General features: G+C 38.5%; 1 protein-coding gene across 7 annotated transcripts in view; it reads left to right on the forward strand.

The window, feature by feature from the left end:
- LOC124871242 (partitioning defective 3 homolog B-like) overlaps positions 1–18,071 on the forward strand; it is a 318,482-nt gene that overhangs the window by 124,980 nt on the left and 175,431 nt on the right. For all 7 annotated transcript variants that reach the window (XM_047370389.1, XM_047370392.1, XM_047370391.1 and 4 more), the window contains 2 exons: positions 2,046–2,204; positions 7,284–7,419. In XM_047370389.1, coding sequence (XP_047226345.1) covers positions 2,046–2,204; positions 7,284–7,419 — 295 coding nt within the window. The remainder of the gene's footprint in view (positions 1–2,045; positions 2,205–7,283; positions 7,420–18,071) is intronic.

An 18,071-nucleotide genomic window follows, 5' to 3' on the forward strand; every position in this document is an offset into this window, starting at 1 on the left:
CATCTTACACTTGACTGTTTAGTACATCGCCTGTTCATGGAAAAAGTATGGCACAACTGCAAACCCACAAAAACGTGGTCAAAGTAGCCAAGAGACTTACAGCAACTCTGGAGGAGCTACACAGTGCTACAGCTCGGGTTGGAGAATCTGTTGACGGGACTTTGGACTGGCCTTTATGTGAGAGTGGCAAGACTGTTGTTGTGATTACAAACCTCTGTTGAGAGTTTTTATTCAAACAGTGATGTCACGGGAAGTCCGCTGTTACTCCTCCTATTCTTAGGCTGAGCTCGGCGCAAGTTAGTGTGCCTTAAAGGTGCAAAAGGTATTCATACCAAAATGGACTATCCAGTCCATGTTCCTCCATGTTTCACTTCGTGGGTGGGTCCCAACACTGTCAAATTCCTCAAGAAACACCGTGAGGAAACCTTTCTACTGAGCTCCAACAGCTATGTAGTGGATACAGCAAACATGTAAAAAAAGACTATGTTTGAACTTTTATGTATATTTGCAAAACACTGTTATTGAAAACTGACACCCTGAACACATAATCCCCACAAACAAACATGGTGGTGTTAGGGTCAAGTTGTGGGAATGCTTTTGTTCAGCAGCAACAGGGAAGCAGGTCACAGTCAGAAAATGGTCTTAAAATGGCCCAGTCAAAGTCAAGTCCTAAGTTCTACTGAGAATTTATGGCAAGTCTTGGACGTTGATTTTCTCTGATACTCTCCGTTCACTGTAACTAACCTGGAGCCCTTTTCAAGCTGGTAGAGGCATACTCCAAAGACCTGTAGCTGTAACTGCAGGTGCTTCTAGAAAGTATTAATTTAGAGGGGATGATTACAAATTGAAGCCACACCTTTCAGGTTTTTATCTATAAAACTTTTGAAACTTTGTATAATTTTCCTTCCTCTTCAAAATTATACATGTTTGTTGTTGCTCTCTCAAATAAAATCCCTTTTCAGTTCATTAAAGTTTGTGGTTGTAATGTGAAACATTCATGGTAAGGAACTTTACCCTAATAATGATAAGTGCTTTTTATCATTTAGTTCGTCATCATGCCAGCTCACTGCATTTAGTTGCACTTATGGTTTGAAGGATCAAAGCCTAACATCATGGAGATAAACAGCAGAAAAAATTGTTTGACTACCAGATGGTCTCACTGGGTCTCTTCAAATGTTTCTTCTTCCCTGTCGTGTTGTGCTCTCCCTCTCTGTTCACCTTTGACCTTTTCCTCATCAGGAAGCAGGTGATATGTCTTAGTCAACTGAGACATACGGGCAAGCAAATGTATCCACGTTCAACCACTCTGGCTACAGCTGCTTGTGCCACAGACCTTATAAAATAAACAGAAAGCATTGGGACTAATGTTTAATGGGCAACAGTGGTGGAGGCTGAGTTGTGTCAGTCAGTCATGGGAGTGTGGGTGGGTGTGTGCATGATTATACTGTGCCATTCGATCTTCTGGTGTTGATTTTTTTGGTCTTTTGGCCTTTGAGGTGTGGATTAGATTTCCTAGATGTGCTTTTGTTTAAGTAGCAGCTCAGTTATTGAGCTACAGTGTCTTGTAAAAGTACTTACGCCCCTTTTTACATGTTTTGTCAAGTTAAAACGACAAACTTCAATGTTTTTCAGTGGGATTCTATACAATGCACCAACACAAAGTAGCAAGTAACTGAAAGAAAATTTAGCTTTTACAAATAAAAATCTGAAATGTGTGGCAGGCTTCTCTTTCAGTCCCCTTTACTCTGATACCACTAAATGAAATGAAAGTTTAATTTAGAATTTTTTTGTTACAACTTTGAAAACCATTTATCGTTTTCCTTTTCCTTCACAATTATGCACTACTTTGTGTTGATGAATTAATTAAACCCCCCTGAAAAACAGCTCTTTTGTTTTAATGTGCAAACATGTGAAAACGTTCAATGGGTATAAATACTTTTGCATGCCACTGATATATCACTATTAATGTATCTGATAAAGACATTTTCTTGTTTCTTTAACTGTTAATGTGGATGTGTCTGAAGTAAAAGGTTGTGCGTTTACAGGATGGGCGGCTGCACATCAACGACCAGCTCATCGCCGTAAATGGAGAGTCACTGCTGGGACGCTCCAACCATGCGGCCATGGAGACGCTCCGACGGTCAATGTCACAGGAGGGAAACGTCAGAGGGATGATTCAGTTGGTGGTGCTGAGGACTTTAAAGGTACTTTAAACACACTTTCTGTGCTGTTACCTACTTTAAAAAATACGTTAGGCTACTTAAAGTACAGCACCTTCAACAGTATTCACACCCCAATAACTCTTCTACTTTTTGTCAGGTTTTAACCAGCAATTTTATTGTACCTTATAGACCAACACAAAGTAGTGCACAACTGAGAAGTGAAGGGAAAATGTTACATGGTTCCAATTTCAGAGTAGAGCTTTATTTAGCACATTTCAAAACGGCAAGGTTTACTGAAGTGGTTCAGGATTTACTTTAAAAACAAATGTAATTGAAAAACAGGCTAAAAACAAGAAGAAACCAAAGCATGACGGAGCTGATTAGAATCTAGCAAAACTCAGTTTACAAGGAAACAAAAAGAGATCGGGTTGTTCCTGAACAGAAAGATGTTCTGTTGGTTATCCACACTTTTAACTCATCAAAAATTAAGGCGTCTCTTTAGTCTATTTCGTTATTTTAGCACTTTTTATGTATTTTTATCTGTGAACTATCTGTGACTCTGCAGTGTGTTCCTTGGTTTTCAGGAGATCTAGTTACACGCAGGTAAACTGTTCACTGATTGAGTGACCTCTGAAGCCAAGTTGGTTTGATACAAGAGAGGTTGGATACAAATGCGTGCCACACTTTTCAGATTTTTGTTGTTGTTATATAGTTTGATCCATTCACATTTTACCTCACAATTATGCACTGTGTGGTGCTGTTCATTCACATATAGTCACTAAATTTCAGTGCTCAGTATCAGGCTTGAAGAAGTACTTTTAAAAAACGCAGTCAAAGTGGACTTTCAGATGACACCTCTGTCACACAGATCTTTAATTCATCTATTAGTCGTTGTAAAGCCCACAGTTAAATGCCTTTCAGGTCTAACATGTTAAAAAGTCACAGAAATTGTGAGTTGTGTCATCTGACATTTACAGTGACAACTAGATACTCTTATTCTGTTCAAACAAATAAAAAAAAACAAACAGTGAAAGCTAGTTGAGAATAATAATGGACTTCATTAGGTCTGTCCATCACAAGGAATCAGGAACCAAACATTTCGTCTACCGTCCTTCATGGCTGGCTCTCAGAAAATAAAGACAATTTGATCTGCCTCTTTCTGCATGTGGCTTTCGGCCTTCCTATCCATTCTACAAATTCTTCACTCTAGTCTCTCTGCTCTGCTTTCTGCTGCTACCAGCATCAGCGGCAAAAAGAGCATTTACACGTCAGCTTTTCAGATTTCATGTCTCTGGGTTCTTCTTTATGCAAGTGTTCTTGACTCACGTTTGTATCTTTGTGAGTGGAAAGAAAAAAGCTTTTAATCTCATCCGCTTTTCAGTTGATGCCTTTTTTACAAGGCCACACAGTCTGTTTGCACAAAACCTCCTGCTCATATGCAGCCAGTTGAATGGGCCCTCGCAGGACTGGCTGGAAAAATACTTAATGCATAGTTTCCAAATATGCAATCACAATTAAAAAGAGGAGCAACAGCGTTAGCTCTATCTGTATCAATGTACAGTAAAGAACATTTAGCTAAATTAAAGCATCCCTCAGTTAAGTAGCATAGAAACAAAACAACCAAATTTCAGCTTTTTATAGTGATTTGAAAAAAATTGTCTCCTTACAGATTTCTTAGATTTTTGGTTCTTTGTCACACTCAAGTGTGCTTGAGCTTAAATCACATAAAGTTGGCTGGATGTTCTCCTTCAGGACTTTCTGCTTGGGGGCATAATTCATGGTTCCATCTGTTATATCAGCCCCTGAGGCATTGAAGCAGCTCCAGACCACCACAGCCCCACCACTTAGTTTCATTGTTGGTATGGTGTTCTGTGTTAGTTTTACGACAGATATAACAAGACGCATAACTTCCAAGCAATTCACAGTTTCATCCTGTTTTTCAGCCTTATCACAAAAGTGTTATGGATCTTCAAGAGGTTTTTGGACAAGCAATGTGTTTAACCTTGGAATCCTCACATTGATGCCTCTTTTACTCAGTCTCTTTGTTATTGTTGAATCACAGACTAACTGAATCAAGTCAGGTCTGCAGTGCTTTAGATTTTATTCAGAGTTCTTCTACAATCTCCTGGATGAGTCGTTGTTGCGCTCTTGGAGTAATTTTGGTAGGTTGGTCACTCCTGGGAAGGTGCACCACACTCTCATGTTTTCTTCATTTCTTCTTTTGAGTCCCACAGCCTTAGAAATGGCTTTGTAACACTTTCAAGAGTAATCGATGTCAGGGACTTTGTTTTTCCTTTGTTCTTGAATTTCTTTACATCAGGTCATAATATGTTTCATTTTGAGGTTTTTAGCCTACTTCATGTTGTCTGACAGGTTCCATTTAAGTGATAAGTTGATTCTTCTGGTCAACGGGTCAGGCCTGGGTTGAATGATTTATTGGAACCATTATTATTCCAGGGTGAAATAATGATTTTTAAACCAAGAATTTGGTGCCGACATTTGAATTAATTGTTAATCTCCTCTAATCCACACACAATCAAAATTATACATACAGAATGAAATGTCCAAACGTTCCCACTAATTATAGGTAATGTTTTCCATAACAAGTTGCAACTTGATCACACTTTCATCAACAAGCTTCTCATAACTCTGGGATGTTTAACCCCACATATTATCAGGAATAGTAGAGTCTTTTTAAATTGTTTAGTTTCTTGGAATGGATCTAATGTTGAAGCGTAGTCCAGAGATTTTGAACAGCGTTGATGGTATGGATTTGGAATGGGCATCCCTGAAAGCTTTAGAGCAGATAAAGCAGAGTTTGCCTGTTTTATTCATGCCATATCCAGTTTTAATGTGTGTTTGGGGTGATTGAGGCACCCTGCTGGGTCTACATTTCAACCATCTAGCAGCTGATTTGAGGTAAAGATGAAGAATTTGGATGCACTCCTCATTTCTAATGCCATCTACTTTGTGCAATGCACCAGTACCACCAGCAGGGAAACAGCCCCACAGCATGATGCTGCCACCACCATGCTTGACAGTTAGTACAGTGCTCTTCAACTGTCCTCCTAATGTACCCCTTCTTATGGACAAATTGCTTAGTCTTTGTACTGTCTGTTTTCTTGAAATCTATTACATTAACTAATTTATTATGATTAGGTTAATCATTTATTATGATTCTAGACTATTTGAAAGTGTATTTCTTCTAATTACTTTCAGTTCATTCATTATTTCTTGTATTAGATTGTTTGGAAGCAACTGACCAAGTCAGCATCGTTATTTAGAAGAAACTTGGAATGTACATGAATTGCGTAAAATCTATAAAGAAAGATAATCTGCTCCCACTTTTCACACATATGCATTCAGGAAACAAAATAATAATAAAAAAAAACTGGTATAATCCAAGAATGTTCCGTAAAAGTTTGACCGATTTTTAAACCCATTGGTATAATAATTAATTCACTTTTTGTGGTGGGTGTGAGAGCATTTATCTTTTGGAAGAAATCTGTTAGCACCGTGACACAGGTTATTGTGAGAACTGGGGAGGGGGCCAACGGGATGTCCACCAAACTGAAGAATGATGCGTTTTGCTCAGGCGCTAGCCACTGGTGCTCTGTGCGAGGTCAAGAGTAGCATGACAAGGAGGATTTATTACAAACACACTGATACTGCTGTTCTTTGTTGTTTGAGATGAGAGCTTATCCAACACAGAGGAACACAAACACATTGTTTTACAAATTCAAAATGACACACAGATGGATGCATATTAATGAGTATGTACATCAGTTTTTCTCCGCACACAGAAGACAAATACATGCAAATTAAATCCCCAAAGAAATTCTCAGTAAAGACACATCGAGAGTGTAATCCATTCTTTGTTTGAGCATTAGGGGGGCCCTCAGAGGACTCTCCAGGGAGGAGAAAGGTGTCGGTAGGATAGTTAGTGCCACACAAACACTGAAAAGTGAAGCACTGTTGAAGATGCTTCCAACTCAATAGGGCGTGGGAAACAGGTCTTCCTCTGTCCTCTGGATACTGTTTTAGTTTCCCAATCCTGCTGAAAGAGACAACTAAAAGAAGCTCTTATTTATTCATCTAGTTAGAGACGCAACAATCAGAATTTTGTGGCCTATTTCCGAACTCCAGTATTTGTGAAGCTTGCCATGCTGATGCTGAATTTAGATTATTCTGATTTCTCTTTAAGAACCATAACAAGTGAAAATAAATGAACAGCACTGACAGTTTTGTGGTCTTCTTGCCTTGAGCTGTCATTAGTTATAACAGAGGTGACATCACCTGACTGTCTGAGAGAGCAATGATGGTTTTACTAATATTTTAAGACAAAGTGATTACAGAGTTAACATTTTAAACTAGCTTTTGCATCTTATTTTACGAATTAGTGTGGTTAGCATGCGGCTAACATTACTCAAAAGTCAGTCTCTATAAATTCCTTAGATAATGTTGACCTTTACCTCAATTCTGAGAGTTCCTAAATGCTACAATCATTTCCAAATCCATAATGTTCCTCAACAGACAGAGGCTGAAAGCTCAGTAGGATAAAACAAAGCACATTTTGTAGTAATACGTTCAGCCAACCTGGTATCTGATGAAAGTCTTGCTCTCTCTCACTCTTTGGCAGCCTGAATTAACTGGAGACATACTTCATCTTACATCTTACCGATTCTGAAAATATTAACATTTATTCTTTTTCATACTGGGTCCGTCGTGAAATGCTACCAGGTCATGTGATAACGCAGGCTGGTAGCATTTAGTGTTTTGTGTTCACTGACCAGAAAAGGGTCTGATTTTTCAGTTTCTTACTGACCAGTCAAAGTTCAGGGACGATCAAACTGAAAATCAGCTAATTCTGGTCCCCAATCATTTTGTCAGTGGATACTAAAGCTAGTATTCACAGATTTTTAAAACATTTTATATTAGGCACTTATCATTTCTTTGAAAAATAATAAAAAGTAATTGGCTCCATTTTTAACATTTGTTTTATTCAGTGCAACAATTTACTATTATTTGGTAATCCTCTGTAATTATCTTTGCACGTCTGTCTGATGCATATAGAATATTGTTTTGTAAATGCTGACTAATTTTTGTTATCTTATCTTTTAGGACCAATATGAGGCGTCACCCAATCGCTCCTTTGACAGCTCGTCTGGTCATTTGGGACTGATCGGCCCAGTCAAAGGTCAGACCCCAGACTCTGTTGTCTCCCCACTGGTGTCCAACCCCATCTATTCCTCCAATGGTGAGTGCAGCTTTTTTCACATCTGTTCTTCCTCTTTCACCCAACTCACATACAAACTAGTTTGATTTTAATTCACTTGTAGCATCATTTACTACAGTCCTCTCCTTTTACTAACCATAGCAAGTTAAATATTTACTACGGATAAAGGAGAAAATGAATCCAATGTGACATAAAAAGTACCTTCTCCAATATGCGAGAACATTTGTTTGATATTTGCCAAAGACAAACTAAATAAAACATAAAAGAACTTTCAGACACTTGTTCAATCAGATCTGAATTCATCCCCCTACAAAAGTTTTATTAGTCGATAATAATGTCAGTCATAGTTTAAGTATATATCTATTTTTAAATTTTTATTTTTTTGTGTAAAAAGGTTGACAAAAACTATGACAAAAAATGTTCATATAGAAACTGAACACCGCTGCAAAGAGGTCAAATAACTTAACCAAATTTAACAGCCACATTTCTTTGGGCTATGGGAGTGGGGTGAAATACCAGAAGTTAACATTTTATTGCATGAGAAGAACAAACTAACATCATCTAGAGTGACTCCAAACGAGATTTGAACAAAGTACCTTTTTGCTGTAAGGCAGTTCTTATTTGACGTACAGCTAAAATAGTAAACCTTTTTGTAACTGAAGTAAACAACCTTCCCTCATTAGGGTTTTGAGAATCAGTTTGATAAACTGATTCTCAAAACAACAGAAACATCTGCTTTCGGTTTGAGTTTCACTGCCTAATCTCAGACTTATAAGTTCAGTTGCTCATGGTTATGTAAATGTGAGAAGCAGTTGATCAAAGATTAATTAATTGTGCCCGCTGGTACTCATGCCTTGCTTGTAGTAGACAATGGTCAGCACACTCTCAGTTTGGAGAAGCACAGAGGACCGGGTCTTGCTGTCGACCTTCCTGTCCAAGCATAAAAAAACAAAACAATATTATGTGCTGTTATTTGTTGCAAGGGAGATAGGTTATTGTACAAACTGGGACTCCAGCAAAAATTGGGAACATAAAAGTAATCAGCAACATCTAATAGTCAGTTGGTTTCCTTGAAGGATGTTTCTTTTCAGTGAAATATTTAAATCATTTTCCCACATAACTACACATTTAAGCCCAAGGCGAAACCAAAAACGTTTGCATATAACTTCCAGTTGCAAAAGCCAATATTCAGTTTTTAAATTAAGAATAGAAACTGTTTGTACTTGCACAAACAGTTTAGAAGTTGTTAGGTTTTAGGCTGTTTTAGATGGCAATAACTGTTGTTTGTTGTCCTTGTATGGGTCCAGAATCCTCCTTGCTTCTCTTAACTGAGAACATGCTGACTACTGTTTACTGCTCGTCTGAACACTGACAATAAGGTATTTCAACCGAACACTGCGTGGATTTTTTGGAAAATGGGTTCATTATTGTTTTTGATATGAGAAGCCAGTTCTTTAGGTAAATAAATGAGTTTTTATACTTTCCTCCTTCTCAGACCGTTTGAGCTAAAGTTATCTGCGCAAGCTACATTTGAAGGCAGCATTAATTTTAAAATGAAAACACACGAACCCGTTTTTGTTTAGTAATTATAGCCTCACCACAGGTTTAATTACAGTAATCTACACTGAGCATTGTTCTCCCGTAATAAAGTCATCAGCGTCTCTGGGAGGAAAACTGTATAATTGTACATAAACCCAAATTCTTCTACTATTTTCCATTTGAAACCACTGGAGAAGCCCTGCATGTATTTGAGCCAGTTGCCTTTTTAGGTATCTGCCCACAGCATAGATGCATTAATATATAACCTGGGGGTTGTCCTAACATCCCTTTAGAGGACTTTATACTGACTTCTCATTAATATAATTCACCGACATTAAAACCTGACTTCAATTTAAACCAAGTGTGCATCATAAATGCTCCAAGTTTATTGGACACCCCTAGTAAAGTTGCATGAAAAGCCTTAAAAATAATCCTATAAAATAGAATTATATAAAAGAAGTTTATCAAAGACATTGTTGCCCTGTCGCCCTTTGGTAAAAATATGATGTGACACAGAGGCTTATTGCTTTTAACACTCTGCAAGGTGGGAAATATTATAGAACTTGCCACGTAAATAAATCAAATGTGTGTTGATATTCATATTTTAATAAATGGCAACAAGGAAATAACTTGGCTGAGCTATCACATATTTACATGTAGAGCAACAATTAATCATTTTAAAGCAGCTGGAACCTGTAAAGTAAGTAATTAAAGTTGATTTGTGAAGCGCCTTTCACAAACAAAACTATCACACAGCGCTGTACAAGCAACCGATTTTAAAATTAAGTGCCGATAAAAAAGGGACAATAACACAATAAAAATAAACAGGAAGTGGGGTGGAGAGACGGGGAAGACATACAGCGAGAGGTCTCCCGGTCGGGACTCAAACCCGGGACGACTACGTCGAGGACTGAGGATTCTGTAAATGGGTCATGTGGTCTACTGCTATGCCATGCCCCAACAACAATAAAGTTTTTAACTGCTTTGTAAAAAAAGGCCACAAAGTTAACTAAATAGGAAGACTGGTCCTCAGCCTTGGTCCCGCAGACTGGAGGCTTTGTCCCCCTCGGTCTTCAGTCTCTGAATGGAGACAACGAGCAGCAGTACGGTTTGTAAGCAGATTAGATAAGTAATCTGGGGCCTGGCTGTTTAGAGCTCTGTATGTTAGTGTGAGAATTTTAAAAAGAATCCTAAAATCCATTGGTAGCCAATGTAGAGAGTATAAAAAAGGGGTAATGTGAGCTCGCTTGTTGGAATGTGTTAGTAGTCTGGCTGCAGTATTTTGTATGGCTGGGAAGTGTAAAAGAAACAATTTATCCAAACCAATAAACAGGGTATTACAATAATCTAAATGCAATAACTCCAATGCAACAATTATTCTTTCCAGTTCAGCTGAAGAGACCAAATGTCACAGTTTAGAAATGTTCCTTAAATGAAAGAAACGAGACAAAGATTTGTGAGTCAAAACCCAGAAAGGAGCTTAATATTATGCCAAGATTTCAAATGCTGGACTTAGAAGTTGAACAAGAAGAAGCAAGAGCCTGACTGATTTTTGTATTTAGTTCAGAAGGAGCTATAATCATGGTCCCAGTCATTTAGCATAATCACTAATCTGAGGTAAACAGTAGACTAGGGTGAACAACCTTAAGAGGCTAAAAAACATATATAGCTGAATATCATCTGCATGAAAGGGGAAAAAAGCCATTAAAAGTTAGAATGATGGCAGCTAAAGGGAGCATGTAAGAAGCAAACAGTAATGGACCCAGAATCGACCCCGTGGAACCCCACAGGTTAACAGAAAACATACCCCCAGATAAACAAGAAGAAAACCAATCTAGTGGAGAACCAGCTAAAACCCTCAAGCTATTAAGTGAAATGTTATAGTCAGTAGTATCAAAGGCTACACTGATATCAGGTAAAATTATTATGAAGCAATTCCCTGCATCAAAGGTCATTAAAAGATCGTTATAAACCTTTAAAAGAGCCGTCTCAGTGGAGTGCAGTTTTTGAAAGCCGGACTGAAAGGGGTCAAAAATTTGTAACTTACATAGTAGAGACTTTCTGCAACATTTTCTACAACCCCTGGCAAAAATTATGGAATCACCAGTCTCAGAGGATCTACTTTCAGTTGTTTTATTTTGTCGAAAAGAAGCAGATCACAGACATGACACAAAACTAGAGTCATTCTAAGTGTCATCTTTCTGGCTTTAAGAAACACTGAAAGAAATCTAGTCAGTAACAGTCACTGTTTTAGCTCAAGCAAAGGGAAACAATTATGGAATTTTTATTCCCAAAACTAACACCTGCATTAGATTCGATCTGCTCGTTAGTCTGCAGTTAAAAAGGAATCACTGTTGCATCAAGTGGACTGACATGAATCATGGCACCAGCAGGTGAGATGTCAATTGAAACAAAGGAGAGGATTATCAAACTTCTTTAAGAAGATAAATCATCACGCGATGTTGTAAAAGATGTTGGTTGTTCCCAGTCGGCTGTGTCCAAAATCTGGACCAAGTACAAACAACATGGGAACGTTGTTAAAGGCAAGTATACTGGTAGACCAAAGAAGACATCAAAATGTCAAGACAGAAAACTTAAAGCAATATGTCCAGAAAACAGAATATGCACAACAAAACTGATGAGGAACAAATGGGAAGAAACTGGAGTCAACGTTTGTGACTGAACTGTTAGAAACCGCCTGAAGGAAATTATTAACACCTAAACAGAAGAAAACAAGGTTACTGTGGATGACTGGATGAGAGTCATATTCAGTAATGAACCGTGAATCTGCATTGGGCGAGGTGATGATGCTGGAACTGGTCAGGTGAAAGCACTGGGGAGATGGCTGTCATCGCATCTTCAATAAATGCACAAGTTGACGTTTGGAAACTAACGTTTGGAAACTTTTCTTATCCCATCAACTGAAAGGATGTTTGGGTACAAAATCACTTTCAAGAAGATAATGCATCTTGTTGTAGAGCAAAAACTGTGAAAACAATTAATGAAGAAAGACACGTAAGGTAAATGTCATGGCCTGCAAATAGTCCAGATCTCAATCCAATTGAAAATCTGTGGTAGAAGAAAATGGTCCATGACAAGGCCCCAACCTGCAAAGTTGATCTGGCCAGAGAAAGTTGGAGCCAGACTGATGAAGACTAATATTTGTCACTCATTAAGTCTGTGCCTCAGACTCTACAAGCTGTTATAAAAGCCAGAGGTGGTGCAACAAAGTACTAGTGGTGTGTACTAGTTGTTTCATTTTTCCATAATTTTCCCTCTGCTTGAGCTAAAACAGTGACTGTTACTGACTAGATTTCTTTTAGTGTTTCTTAAAGCCAGAAATATGATGCTTAGAATGACTTTAGTTTTGTGTCATGTCTGTGATCTGCTTCTTTTCCTCTCAACAAAATTAAACAACTGAAAGTAGATCCTCTGACTGGTGATTCCATAATTTTTGCCAGGGGTTCCAGAAATTTACTAAGAAAATGCAGTTTTTAAATTGTATGATAAATTGGTTGAACGCTGCTGTCAAGATTGGGTTCCTTCAAAAGTTTCCTCAGGGTGGTTAAAATAGGATGGATCGCAGCCTTCCCTTAGTGAGCTGTTTAATGTTTGACAGAAATGAGACTCCCAGACCAGACAGAGGGGGGGTAATACCCTATATTGCCAACAGTATTGGCTCACACCACCAAATCAATAGATTCCAGTGTTACAATCTCTTCCATGGCTGCAGGTGCATAAGGTTTAGTGTGGAGAAACTTGACTGGGCTGCACAGAGTCCTGACCTCAACCTTCTGGAGCACTTTTCGGATGAATTAGGGCAAAGGCTGCAATTCTGGTTTTCTCATCTAACTATGAACACACTCCTAAACCTTGAATATGTTTACAGAATAGTTAAAGTTGGTATTGCTGGCATAAAAATTACAATCTTTAATAAAGCGCCTGGGTTTTTTTTCCAACTTGAGAAAAAACTCTGGGTAACAAGTAACATTAAAGGAGACAGACTTATGATAACTGAAGATATGTTCATTTATGTGCTGATGATCGAGAGTAACACCTCAGGTAAAAAAGTCCAGGGTGTGCCATGCCGTATGAGTAGGGCCAGATACATGTTGAACAAAGTTAAGTACAGTTGAGTTTTCATCATGAATATTAAAGTCTTCAAGAAATATGACCCGGCCTAATTTAACAGTGGAAGATAAAAAGTTTTAAAGGTCAGACAGAAAAGATGCAGCAGACCCAGGGAGACGATACGTTCAAATACTATACATAGGCTGAGCTCATCCAGTTTTGATCACTGTCATCTTGAAAAAGCGATAAGAGTGTCTGTGAAAATTACACAGAACTGTACCAAACAAGGCTGGACGAGAGCCCAAGTTTATCTTGCCACCACACACAGTGGGAGATATAATAAGGAAGGTAAAACCTTCAAAGGTCACTGAGAAAAATGAAGAGCGTCGTCATGGGGTCACTACAGGTCCTTCTCAAAATATTAGCATATTGTGATAAAGTTAATTATTTTCCATAATGTCATGATTAAAATTTTACATTCATATATTTTAGATTCATTGCACACTAACTGAAATATTTCAGGTCTTTTATTGTCTTAATACGGATGATTTTGGCATACAGCTCATGAAAACCCAAAATTCCTATCTCACAAAATTAGCATATTTCATCCGACCAATAAAAGAAAAGTGTTTTTAATACAAAAACGTCAACCTTCAAATAATCATGTACAGTTATGCACTCAATACTTGGTCGGGAATCCTTTTGCAGAAATGACTGCTTCAATGCGGCGTGGCATGGAGGCAATCAGCCTGTGGCACTGCTGAGGTCTTATGGAGGCCCAGGATACTTCGATAGCGGCCTTTAGCTCATCCAGTGTTGGGTCTTGAGTCTCTCAACGTTCTCTTCACAATATCCCACAGATTCTCTATGGGGTTCAGGTCAGGAGAGTTGGCAGGCCAATTGAGCACAGTGATACCATGGTCAGTAAACCATTTACCAGTGGTTTTGGCACTGTGAGCAGGTGCCAGGTCGTGCTGAAAAATGAAATCTTCATCTCCATAAAGCTTTTCAGCAGATGGAAGCATGAAGTGCTCCAAAATCTCCTGATAGCTAGCTGCATTGACCCTGCCCTTGATAAAACACAGTGGACCAACACCAGCAGCTGACACGGCACCCCAGACCATCACTGACTGTGGGTACTTGACACTGGACTTCTGGCATTTTGGCATTTCCTTCTCCCCAGTCTTCCTCCAGACTCTGGCACCTTGATTTCCGAATGACATGCAGAATTTGCTTTCATCCGAAAAAAGTACTTTGGACCACTGAGCAACAGTCCAGTGCTGCTTCTCTGTAGCCCAGGTCAGGCGCTTCTGCCGCTGTTTCTGGTTCAAAAGTGGCTTGACCTGGGGAATGCGGCACCTGTAGCCCATTTCCTGCACACGCCTGTGCACGGTGGCTCTGGATGTTTCTACTCCAGACTCAGTCCACTGCTTCCGCAGGTCCCCCAAGGTCTGGAATCGGCCCTTCTCTACAATCTTCCTCAAGGTCCATTCACCTCTTCTCGTTGTGCAGCGTTTTCTGCCACACTTTTTCCTTCCCACAGACTTTCCACTGAGGTGCCTTGATACAGCACTCTGGGAACAGCCTATTCGTTCAGAAATTTCTTTCTGTGTCTTACCCTCTTGCTTGAGGGTGTCAAAAGTGGCCTTCTGGACAGCAGTCAGGTCGGCAGTCTTACCCATGATTGGGGTTTTGAGTGATGAACCAGGCTGGGAGTTTTAAAGGCCTCAGGAATCTTTTGCAGGTGTTTAGAGTTAACTTGTTGATTTAGATGATTAGGTTCATAGCTCGTTTAGAGACCCTTTTAATGATATGCTAATTTTGTGAGATAGGAATTTTGGGTTTTCATGAGCTGTATGCCAAAATCATCCGTATTAAGACAATAAAAGACCTGAAATATTTCAGTTAATGTGCAATGAATCTAAAATATATGAACGTTAAATTTCCATCATGACATTGTGGAAAATAATGAACTTTATCACAATATGCAAATGTTTTGAGAAGGACCTGTATGTCTCCATAACAACTGTTAGACGCCATCTACAAACAAGTGGTTGGTATGGAGGCCTGGCAGGACAAAAAGCTTCTGTCCATTAATGAAAATCTGCAGAGTTTGCTAAGCACTACTTAGTTTTTTTTTTAGCAACACACCAGATTGGTCTGGCCAGTCAGACACGGATGATTTTGATTTTCAAAGCAACAGTTTTATTTATTTTTTCATATTTTGTTGCTTCTTTCATCCTTCATCTGATTTCCAAGCTTTCTTTTTCCTGTCTGTCCTATTATTTTTTTGCTTTCTATATTTGTAGAGTTGGAAAATGTAAATTAGTAATGGCTGAATGTTCTGTGTCGCCATCTCACACTAACTTTAGCTCCTTCTTTGCCTGTATTGTCTGTGTGTAGCGCTCATGTGTAGCTGTTCCTGTGTGTTCTTGCCCTTATCTTATTGTGGTGAATATAAATCTGTTTGCACAGTGAGTCACGTTGGCCTTCTTTTAAACACTTGGTTAGAGTTTAGTAAGCCCTGGTTCTGGTACGTCTTCAGGATATAAATGTAAATCAAACCAGCGCTCCATCACTCGTGTGATCCTCATGGTTCTCTTTGCTCGTTTGTTTGAAAGTGAGCCTTTTTGTTCCTGAATAATATCTCTGCATGTTTAGTGTTAGCCTCCATCTCCATCGTGTGTGGGTGTGTTGGTTCAGGGATTTTTGGCCAGTATCAGACAGTGTTGGTTTTATTTGTCTGTGTGTTTACACTGAATCTGGCAAGCAGCTCTGACCTTGAATACACTTCGCTGTTCAAATTCACCTCAGCTATAGTGTCGTTTGGATGAACATGTTGGTGTGTGTTTGCATTTCTAAGCCAGTGTTTGTGTACAATAGGCACATTTCTTACGCTCTGAGTTATTTTGCTTGCTTGGTTGTTTATCTTTGTGCATAAGCGTGCGTTTGTGTCTGCCAGTGTTTTACCCTGCTAATGAACTGTTTCATACTCTGAATTAGTTTTATTTGGGACTAAGGTCCAAATTAGAATTATTTTTTGTTATTTTTCCTTTTAATGTTTGCTTATGCACAAGAATACATTTAGAGTAAAGAACCACTACATATGTATTTATGGAGATGTGTTGATTTTGTATTTATGTAGATTTCTATAATTATTTATCTCCTGGACTGCATCTTATTATTTCTGGTACCATGATTCTTTGCCTTAGCTATTTTTCCATGTAGTTTTTCTGTTTTTATTATGTCTTCCCTGAGAAGTAAAAAGCTTGAACAGCTTTTCAAAAAGCTACTGTTCTTATTTTTTATTTCACAGTCAAATCACTCGTAGCTTCTTTTGGGTGATAAGAGCCTATTTCCTTTATGTCGCTCTGACCAACATGAAGATCAAACCTTGAATTGTCTTGGGTCCGATTGCACTGTTGTGGAAATGCTTCCGCGCTCTTGAGGAGCTTCGTGAAAACTTGGAGAGCCTGCTTTTGACAAGTATGTCAACTGAACTGGTAACATCTTAACGAGGTCAGTGGGGTGTTCAGTATCATTTGAGAGGCTGGAAATTAAACAAACCTACCTCTTCTGATTTTGGCTCTAAAGAGTGCACTTCTAGTGGTGCTGCAAATCCTACTGGACCTTAAGAAAAAGGAGTCTAATGTTGGCCAATCAGGGTTCTTCCTCTTTGATGTTTGAGACTTCAGAGACGTGGGACTTAAGAAAATACTTAGAAAATAATAAAAAAACTGTCTGCTTTCTATTAAACATATTTTAAACACATTCAATCATCCCATAGGATAAAAGTAGCTGCACACTTGGAGCCTTGACACAATATTCATTGAATAGTCAAACTGAAGATGTTTGGGGAAGATGTTGTCCTTCATCTAGACTCAGAATTCATTTTCCATATAGTGAAATATAGCGGGCCATTTAAAGTCTCTCTTCAGAGATGAAAAGGTTCAAAGTTCAAGAGTTGGTTCATGCAACAACCTTTTTTTTGCCATTTTTTTTCCTATGCTGTTTATTGAGACTCTCAGGATCTCAAATGGTTTTGAGGTCATGTCATCCCTTTGACCTTTTGGTCAAAGTGTTCTCGATTGATAGGGAAGATGAGTTAAGAGTCATTGCAGCGTCAAACAACAAATACATTGGCTTTAATAGTACATTTTCCTCTTAAAATGCTAGGTTTTTATGATGTAAGAAATGAGAGCATTAATGATCAATTAAAATCTTTTTCCAAATATAATATGACAAACACATTTGTTGGAGGGGTGTAAAAAAGGTGTAATAACCTTGTGGACACCCCTGAACTAATGCTATGCTGGAGCACATTGTGATTCACTTTCAGTATATTCAGTACTTTTGTTTTCTTTTAGCTAAAACTATAGTTTACAAAGAGGTCAAAATGTTTGGAAGGACCTTCACTATATGAAGGTATCAGTCAGGAGGAGAGCACACAAATTTCCACTGCATGGTTTAAAAACCAAGGTGCAATAAAGACAGTCATCTGTAAGTGGAGAACATATTGGAGAATAGTAACATTACCAAAAGTTGATGTTTTTTGAAAAGACAAGACAGAAACTGCTCAGAGAGGCTGCCAAGAGGAGAAGGAGTTACAGGACCGTCTCTGTTCTACACTTTAAAACAGTTTTCTGTATTTGTTTGGATAAAGCAGATATTTGTAAATGTTTGTTCTAGTTTAACTAAATCTACTGGTGACCAGCACAACCTGGCATCACACCCACATTGTTTTTTCATGGTTTGTAAAACAGACTAGTTGCAGACAAACGCAGCTGACAGAAAGGAATAGTTTAGTGTCGAAGAAGACAATTTGTCTATCTGCTGTTGGGGAAAACTGCTATTGATCCATCATCCACAACAAATGCCTTTTCACTTCAAATAGCGGGAGTCAGTGAAAACAGATTTCTGCGTGTGTGAGGTGAAATAAAAAATGTGTTTTTGACAGTTTGGCTGATTAAGGTGCTAGCAGTGAAGAGGAGGAGGAGGAGAAGAAGAAGGAAGGGAGTTCAGGGGAAAAAAAATAAAAAGCTTAAAACTAAGCGGGAGATAAA

The sequence above is a fragment of the Girardinichthys multiradiatus genome, chromosome 7 (genome assembly GCF_021462225.1).
Source record: "Girardinichthys multiradiatus isolate DD_20200921_A chromosome 7, DD_fGirMul_XY1, whole genome shotgun sequence".
Classification (NCBI taxonomy): Eukaryota; Metazoa; Chordata; class Actinopteri; order Cyprinodontiformes; family Goodeidae; genus Girardinichthys; species Girardinichthys multiradiatus.